This window comes from Propithecus coquereli, unplaced genomic scaffold (assembly GCF_000956105.1).
Source record: "Propithecus coquereli isolate 6110/MARCELLA unplaced genomic scaffold, Pcoq_1.0 Scaffold35, whole genome shotgun sequence".
NCBI lineage: Eukaryota > Metazoa > Chordata > Mammalia > Primates > Indriidae > Propithecus > Propithecus coquereli.
The window spans coordinates 3,280,220-3,289,576 of NW_012149174.1; the positions used below are offsets into that span (position 1 = coordinate 3,280,220).

Consider the following 9,357-nt stretch of genomic DNA (forward strand, 5'->3'; position numbering starts at 1 on the left):
AGCAGGGAGGGTGGGCTGCTGCTCCCAGGGATGCAGGAGCCAGGGAGCCAGGATACACAACGAGGGACGTGAAAGAAGCTGGGAAGATGAAAGGGAGGTGAGAAAGGTCCCAGAGATGGCAGAAAGCTGGGTGTTAAACCAGAAGAGTCCGGGGCTGCATGTCATACAAAGGAGAGCTAGAATGCTTTCGGTCACGGTCACCTTAGAGGCAGCCCGGCAGGAACTTGCCCATTAAGTTCTCCGCATTCCCTCAGAGCCTCTCCCCGCTGAATCTCACACAGCATCTTTGCTAGTTAGACAGCCAGGAATCGCAAACTTTTAGAAAATAAAACAAACCTGGAAGGGATTTCATACATTATGTTGTTTAATTTCACTTAACAGATAAGAAAATTGAGGCTCAGAGGGAAGTGACTTGTGCAAGGTCACACAGCAAACCAGATGCTGAACCAGAAGGAGAGGATGCTGCCTTGCGCCCTGCAGTCCCCAGCCATCTGCTCAATGACACCTATGGCTTGCTGCAGTTCCTGCACATCCAGAGAACGCACAGGAACACAAAGCATGACTCCTCCTTTGGGGAAGTTAATGATTAAAACCTAGTCTGATATAAAGCATCTTAACCATAGTTACTAATTAAACCAATTTCAGTGAGAAAAGACATTTCAAACAGGAGAGTGAAGTGTTCTCTGAAGCTAAACCTAATAGGCCTTAAATTGTAGTGGCATAAACTGTACAATTACAATATTTCAAGTACACTGAAAATATTTCCTAATACTCTAATCTCTGTAGCTTCACATTTTCTCTTCATTGCATGCCACATGTTGGGCTCTGATAAAATGGTTTGATAACTTTTCGGGGGAGGAATTTAACTAAAATATCTTCACTTAGTGTTTGAGTGAACTGGGTAATAAAATCTGTTTGCTGTGTTCGCTGTCTCCAGATAGGGCTATAATTACACCACATAAGGAAGAAAGGTAGCTGAGTTTCAATCTAGATCATTTATGTAAACTCAGCCTTCTTGTCAACGGTGTTCTCATATTGCATGTGTGCAAACCACAAAAATCATCTCCGATGAACCACATAGAGACAGTGTCCGATTGCAGGCCTATGAGATTGCTTATATTCTTTCTGTAGTTGGATGTCTGTGGTTCAACACCAAAATCTGACATTCTAAGGTTAAAAGAAAACTCTCACCAACGAATTCCCCAATACAACAATTATATTTCTAAAATGTGTAAAAATTAAAGATATTCCCTAAAGTATTATAAATGAATACATTTCACTTGAAAAAATTTCCTTTTTCATTAAAAAAATAAAATGCATTTGAAAAAAATTTATTCTTTAAGAAAGAAAAACAGACAATTCCTAATATAACCAATTTAACATTTGATAACATTTTAATCTCCTACTTCAAATATTTGGCAACTTTTTAGCAACTTCTCTAAAAAAAATCTTACAAAAACCATGAAGCATGAAGTACATTCATATTGTATCTATAAATACAGAGACATAATTGCAAGATGACAAATAAAGCATATTTTTCTTAATTAATTGAACTACTTTCCCTTATGACAAATTGGTCACTAGTTTTTTGATATGACAGTCCTCACTGGCTGGTATTGAGTGTTTCTCTTGACACCTGCAGCTTCCAGCTCACTCTGTCCTCTCTGGAAGGAAAACCACAGGCCACCGCCCTGGCGCCATCCCTGGCTCGGTCCAATCAATAAGGACTTATTTCCTGTCCATTTGCTGAGGTCACAGGAGCGAATCTCATTAATTATTTCTGCTACTGCAGCCTCAAGTGTGCTTCTGGCGTGACAAGTGAAAACTGCTTGACCTTTTTTTCTTCTAATTTTGTTTGCAGCAGTTCCAAAAAGAAGGCAGCATTCATTTAGCAATGTGATAAAAAGAAGGAAAAATGTATGTTTTTAAAGTCATTAACACATTTAGATATTTCATCATGAAAGCTCTCTCGATCACCTCATTCCCTAGGTTTTTCAGCTAACAACAATAGTGTCTTTTTAATTTGGTGTCATGAAAATCTGGTCACAGCAAACACAATGTTTTCTAAAGCAGATCTGGCCTCCGAGGGAGGAAAGCTCTCCAGGGCCGCCAGTGCCTTGTTTCCATGGTAACGACACAGGTCAATAGCTGAAGTCACACCTTTGCCAGCTTTGATTGTTTCTCGCAACTGTTAAGAAACAAATGCACAAAAAAAGTCAGTTTTTAAGGTATGCAGTAAGTACCAAAATTAAATTGGGGAAGGGAGGTGCCACACAAAGAAGAGGAGAAGCAGTACAGATTCAGTATTTCTGCTACATTATTTTGAAGAAAAGACGACATCATTCCTCAGTGTTCTCCAGGCACTAACATTCCCTAAGGCTGCTGGGTGTCTGTGCTCCACCATAGCACAATAGGCCCCATCAGCCTAATTACACCTCCTCCCTGACTCAATAACGAAGGCGAGGGCATTCACATCTCTGGCATTTTGGATTCCACAGCCTGATATTCTTACGTGAGGAAGCCTCACTAACATCTTAGTCAATAACTTTTTTTTTAAACACCATATGTTTACACAATAGTCCATATGAAAATTCAAGAAAGGCACACAGTATTAGGTCTGAATGCTATATTTATAAAACTAAAAGATCTTATTTGATTGAGAAGAATGAACTAACACTCCCTTTGTAAAGAATAAAGTAAACCCTTGCTGGCAAATGAAGTGGACTTTCAATCCTTCTCTTCAGTGATGAAAAAGGACCAATAAAGTGGTTACACCGCAGAGCTGAAGAAGACTTATAATGATTTGGTCTGCCCATTTTCCCTTGCCCCGGGGCCATCTTCTCTTTCTCAGTGAAGCCCTCCAATGTCTGCCTAATCCCCTAAGTCGGAAACCTGGGAGGCCTCTTCACTCCCCACATGCAGTCAGGCGCCAGGGCAGTCCCGGGGCCGCGCACCCACGGATGAACTTTCTGGCTCCCAGAGGTTGGGTGGGGCCAGGTGGCCAGTTCTAGCCCCAAGTTAGGCAAGTGAATGATGCACGTGGCTTCTGGGCGGCAGCGTCTGACTGTCCATGTGAGTCCCTCCAGGGCACTCCCTCTGGCGAGTCAGCCAGCCACACAGGAGGTGCTCCCCAGCCCAGATCCCTGAGTGACCGCACTGAGCACCGCAATGTCTCTCTGCCACAGACATGTAGTGTGGGCAAGAAACCCAACTTTGTTGTTTTAAGCCACCAAGATTGTGAGATTATCTGTAGCCATTTTGACAGACACAGTCAGTAAATCCTGGTCATTCTGTCTCCTTCAGAGCCCCCACACTTACCCTCTACTCTTCATTCGCATTGCCACTACATTAGTTCAGGCCATCATCATCCCTCGCCTGGGTTATTTTTTGCAATCATTTCCTAAAGGGTCTCCCCATCACCAGTTCTGCACCCCTGGACTTCATCTGCCACGCTGCCAAGGAGATTTTTATAAAATGAAAATATGATCTTGCTTAAAACCCTTCATTGCTTTCTCAATAACCTTAAAAGTCCAAGCTCTTTCAGAAGGCATCAAAGTCCCTCCCAATCTAGCTCTTGCCCCGCCTCATTGCCCTCTTTTCCCCCTTTAATCATGTATTTAGGGGAACTAGTTGCAGTTCTGAGAGGCGACCTACCATCTCCCCTGGGGCTATCCTTTCACACCCCAAACTCCTCAAATTCCATGTAGGTGGAACACACTCAGCAAGGATGATGGCCCCTTTTAAGGGGCTAGATGCCTCTCTTCCTCTGGGTACCAGAGGACCCTGTGCACACCTGGAGTACAGCATTATTATATAGTCTTGTATTTTGCTTCTCCATTCACTTGCCTATCTCCTCATGGGACTTCAAGTTACTTACTGCATAATGCACGAAACATGAATGAATAAAAGAAGTAAGCTGGCTTATTACTCTAATTATACAGTCAAGGGAATAGAGGTCCAGAGAAATTTGGTGACTCAAGATCATAAATGGAAAGTGGCAAAGCTGAGATCGGAAGCCAGGTTTTCTAATGCCTTGTTCGGTGGCACTTAATACTAAACTCCATCAGATTCTCAGCATGCCACAGATTATTTCCACCCTGCATGTAAACTTTGGGAACTATTTCAGCCCAGGTTTCCTTGTTTCTTGCCAATCACCAAAGGCATGAAGGCACTAAACTGGGGCTGGGTATCAGAGGTAGCCAAATTCAGACTTCCATTCTAGCTTTATAATTGCAGGGAAGCCATCTAACTGTTCTCAGTTCTAAATGGCTTCCCTAAGACTTCAGTCCCTTATAGTACTGTTGGTGGGGCGGGGGCTACTACATAAAATAGCACAGAGTGCTTGATAGTGTCTAACTCACCATAGATGCTGAGATGACTTAGTCCTTCCTCCTCAAGTCTTTAGTCATTGCCAAGAAAACCATCCCATCCACCAAGACCAAGTCTATTTTAGCTTGATACACAATATGCTGAAAGCTAGCTGAACTTGGACCAGAACAGTCTTAAAGAGAAAGAAAGAAACAAATGAAGAGAGAGAAAGAAGGAAAGAATACTTCCCTATTTTCATTATCTTTAATCTTTCCAAATCTAAATTAGACAGGCCAACATTCTCTTCCTATTCTAGACTTCCAGGTTGGCACCTGCAGGCATGTAAATATCTACATGACTAGATTAGACGTTTAAGTTATGAGTTTAATTGAGCACCTACTCTGTGTACACAGTAGAATGATCCTTCTCTGCTTTATGAATCAAAAGCTAATTAAAGATAAACCATGAAGAGCAGCAAAACCTAGGTACAAACGTAGGACCAGAGCTGTTGAGAAAAATGAGAGATTCGCTTTAATCTGGAAGAGATTCCAGAAGGCCTTCCAGAGTAAGTAGAACTTGAGGCATGTCTTGTAAATGCTGATAAATAGATCCTCAGGTAGCAAGAGAATCATATGGAAAGAGAACAGCTTGAGCAAAGGCATGAGGGAAGCCAAAGAGCGCAGAGAGTCCAAGGAATGAAAACAGCTTGCAGGGGTAGGTGTCAGGGAACCCAAGGAAGTTTCTGAAAAGCAGGCTAAGAAATTTATACTTTTTTTATTTTTCAATTTTTCATTATAAAGTATTTAAAAAGTACAGAGAAGATGAACAACTATGGCCCTGGGCTAAATCTGGCCCCCTGTTTTTGTTGCTGCTGGGCACAGTGGTAAGTGCCCACAGTCCCAGTCACTTGGGAGGCTGAGGTAGGAAGGATTGAGAGTTTGAGCCCAGCCTGGGCAACATAGTGAGACCCTGTGTCCAACAACAACAAAAAAGTTTTGTTGGAACATAATCACAGCCATTCATTTGAGTATTGTCTATGCTGCTTCTGTGCTACAAAGGCAGAGCTACACAGTGGAGAAGTTGTCAGAGAGGCTGTATGGTCTGCGATGAAAAATATTTACACTTTCGCCTTTAGAGAAAAAGTCTGCTGACTCCTGGACTAGTACAATGAACGACCATATATTTTCTACTTAGATGCAACAATTGGTAGTATTTTGTCATTTTTGTTTCATCTATCTGTATGTATGTATGTGTGTTGCGTGTGGGTGTTTTCTGAACCATTTGAAAGTAAGCTGCAGGCAGTGTTATGCTGGTAAATTAGTTCTCTAGGGGGTGGAAAAAAAAAAAGGGCAGATTTCTGTGCTATAAGTACGCTCATCATGGCTGATTTCAAGCTGCCAAGGGTGGTGCGATCACAACATTGTTAAATATTTAACAATAGGCTCTGGCCAGGTGCAGCAGCTCACACCTGTAGTCTCAGCACTTTGAGAGGCTGAGGTAGGAGGATTGCCTGAGGCTAGGAGTTCAAGACCAGCCTGAGCAACATAGTGAGACCCCATCTCTACAAAAAAATAGAAGAATTAGCCAGGTGTGGTGGCATAAACCTGTAGTCCCAGCTACTCGGCAAGCTAAAGCAGGAGGATCACTTGAGCCCAGGAGTCTGAGGTTGCTGTGAGCTATGATGGTGCTACTGCACTCTAGTCTGGGTGACAGAGGGAGACCCTGTCTCAAAAACAAAAAACAAAAAAACAGCCCCCTCCCCTCCAATAAAACCAGTAGGCTCTGAGTGATTAGGACTTGGCTTGGACACCTCATTGGCTGCAGGATGCTTCACCCTTGTTTTGACATGCATCTCCTAAGACAAGAACATTCTCCTACATAATCACAATACTATTATCACAGCTAGGAAAGTTAACTAGAAAAACTAATTAGAGAGTTCCCTGATATTATCTAATACCTAGTCCATAGCAAATTTCCTCAATTGGTTCCAAAGTGCTGTTTTTAGCCATTTTTTAAAAACCATGATCAATCCCAGTACACACATCACATTCGCTTGTTATGACACTTTAATCTTTTTTCTCCTATGACATTATCATTTTGAAAGGACCAGGCTGTGTTGTGGCATGTTTTACATTCTACATTTCTCTGATTGTTTCATTTAGTTTGTTCCTCTATGAACTTTATTCGGCCAGGCTCAACTGAATATTTGAGGGTGGCTAACAGGGTATTTAATCCTCTTGATGATGGGCAATTCAGATTAGGACAAAACAGCAACCAGGAGGACATCACTGAAAGTTACTCAAGTCCTAAAAGAGTTAATTTCTCTCACCCAAAGACCATTTTACCCTAGTCAATACTCAAATCCCCAGAGTTGGGCTCACAGGGCTTTGCATGCCAAGGGACCTGATAGCTTTCATGTGTAAAATGCCCACTTCATGACTAACCAGTAATCTAACCTTTCATGTAAGGTTTTATTCCTCATTGATATCTATTTTTACTGAAAACTAGCATAGGTAATAGGTCTATCTTGATAAGAATTGTCTTTTGTAAATAAATGCAACAAAAGATATATTAAGCTGGGGCTCCTAAACTTGGCTGGTCATAAGACTCATCTGGGGAACTTTAAAATACAGATGCCTAGGCCCCCACCTCTGGAGATGGATTCAATAAAACCTCAAAAATGCTTCTTAGGTCATTCCAGTGATTAACCAGATTTGGGAGTACCTCACTCACTGGGGCATGTATTTTGAGTTACTCTATTTTAAAACAGTTGTGTTGGATTTATACTATTCTAACCACACTTTCAGCTGCTTGTCTTTGCAATGATCAAACTCAATAAGCATTGATTACACCCCTGTATAACCTAAGCATATAGCAGAGGCTGGAGATAGAGGGACTGGACCCATGACCTCTGTTCCAACAGCTGCAGAGAAAAGACCATAATTAAAAACAAAAAGTTCTTCCCACTCCTGACTTCACCTTCATTTTCACTGGGCAAAGCCCAAGCTGATGCATAGACAGAACTTTCTATATTAGGATGTGGCTAGGAGTGCTAGTATGCACATTCTGGCCCTTACGGCTTAGAGACCACTGTAGTCTTAAATGGCACAAAAAATACAAAAGGTGAATTATCAGTCAGTAGTTCATTTCTCTGATATAGCACTTTAGGGCACTAATATAATTAAATCTCTAATTAAGTCAACTGAATAAGTGCAGTATCACCTGAAATAAATTAAGTTCAAATCCCCTGCTAGAGGACCCAATTAAAGATATTAACAAAGAGAGAAGAGGATGCAGAGTACTTAAAGTTAAGTGCATTATTATTTAACATTTATTAAATACCTTTTGAGTGATACATGTTGCTTTTATATATAAGGCCCTTTTGAGAAAGTCATTATACATTTCTGAAAACTATTTGGTTCAAAAGTTCTTTTAAAATATTAAAGAGAGGCCCCTGGCATGGGGACTAAGTAGTTTTAGGAGAAGTGGAAGCAGCAGCCACTTCTGCCCAAGGAAACCAGAGAAAGGCTTAGGATGCAGGAGAAACTCCAAGCACAATCTTACCCTCTCACTACATTTAGCAGGAGAGGGTGCTGGGATGAGAGAGGCTAAGTGACGTGGACAAGAGGCCAAAGCAAATGTGTCAAACAGCCTGTGTCTCGTTTCTGCATATCTGGACCTTTCCCACTCTACAGCATGGGAAAAGGTTTGCAGCTAACCCCAAGTTTACTTTTACCCAACTAGGCAGAGTGCTTAGAGAGAACAGAGGTGCTAAAACTCATCTGGAACATGGACCCTGTTCCGAAGAAACAGTGTAACTGAGATAAGGGAGTGTAAAACAATACGCTAACGTTTTCTCACGGTTGAAAACAAATGGACGAGGACCAAAGGATATAAGTCGCAGCCACACTGTTATGGGAGGAGACCACATGCCTCCTAACCAGGGCGCAGAAGTGGACCATGCTTTCCTAATGAAGATTATGAAGCTGGCAGAAAGGCATGACGCAGTAGTGATGTTCACCTGTGAACATCTGTTGAAACCTGCATTCTGTAGCTAACAAATTCTTGGTGTGCCCGGCTGGTAATCTTACGTATCAGATGATAGAGGAAGTACTTTTTACTTAATTATGGCAGCACAACTGGATGTAAAGGTGATAGGAATCTTGCAAAAGAAAAAAAATGTAATGCCATCTTGGCATTAGAGTCAGGGAAAGAAACCGGGCACGGTGTCCTAGCTACTCAGGAGGCTGAAGCAGGAGGATTGCTTGAGGCTAGAAGTTCAAGGCTGTAGTGCACTATGGCTGTGCCTGTGAATAGCCACTGCACTCCAGCCTGGGCAACACAGTGAGATCCTGTCTGTTAAAAGAAGAAAAAAGAAAAAGGACCAGCAGAAATGGGTTTGAGACTCCTGGAGTGCTAGAGTAGAGCGCACTGCAAAAATAAGTTTAGTGAGAAGACTGCCATGATGCCAAGAGATCCTAAGTGGGAACATAGTTCCAGGGTAATGGGCACCTCTGAAAAACTAAATTCCCACAATGTCATGATTAATGTGACAGAGATAAAAAATAAGTGGCTACAAAAGGGGCTCTCTCAGGGCTCAGATTCTTAAAGCGCCTAGGAGTAAAAGGCGGAGCATATAGCCACCCACACTGCTCGTCCTGGATGGGCACTTGCTCTGCACCACCGTGGGGTGGGACACGCTCCCCGATTTGAAGGCGCTGACAAAGGAGAGGTACAAAGCTGTAAAAACTGTGCCGGGGCTCCACCCCTTAAGTGTGTGTCATCACCAGGACGACTGTCACAAATGTTTTTCAAGTGCCGTTCCTGACAGAAAAATGGTCACAAACAACCTGGTCAGGAAGGCCAAAACCCAGAATCCAGTTAAGACTGATGAGGGTGCATGGGGGGAAGAGATGACAAAAATCAGGGGCTTAAAAATGTAAAGGCTGTGCCAGGCATGGTGGCTCACGCCTGTAATCCTAGCACTCTGGGAGGCCGAGGCGGGCGGATTGTTTGAGCTCAGGAGTTTGAAACCAGCCTGAGCAAGAG

At 42.5% G+C, this 9,357-nt stretch overlaps 1 protein-coding gene across 1 annotated transcript in view; it reads right to left on the reverse strand.

The window, feature by feature from the left end:
* Positions 1-1,501: 1,501 nt before the first annotated feature.
* PDSS2 (prenyl (decaprenyl) diphosphate synthase, subunit 2) overlaps positions 1,502-9,357 on the reverse strand; it is a 250,669-nt gene continuing 242,813 nt past the window's right edge. The window contains exon 8 of the mRNA XM_012651232.1: positions 1,502-2,188. Coding sequence (XP_012506686.1) covers positions 2,030-2,188 — 159 coding nt within the window. The 3' untranslated portion in view covers positions 1,502-2,029. The remainder of the gene's footprint in view (positions 2,189-9,357) is intronic.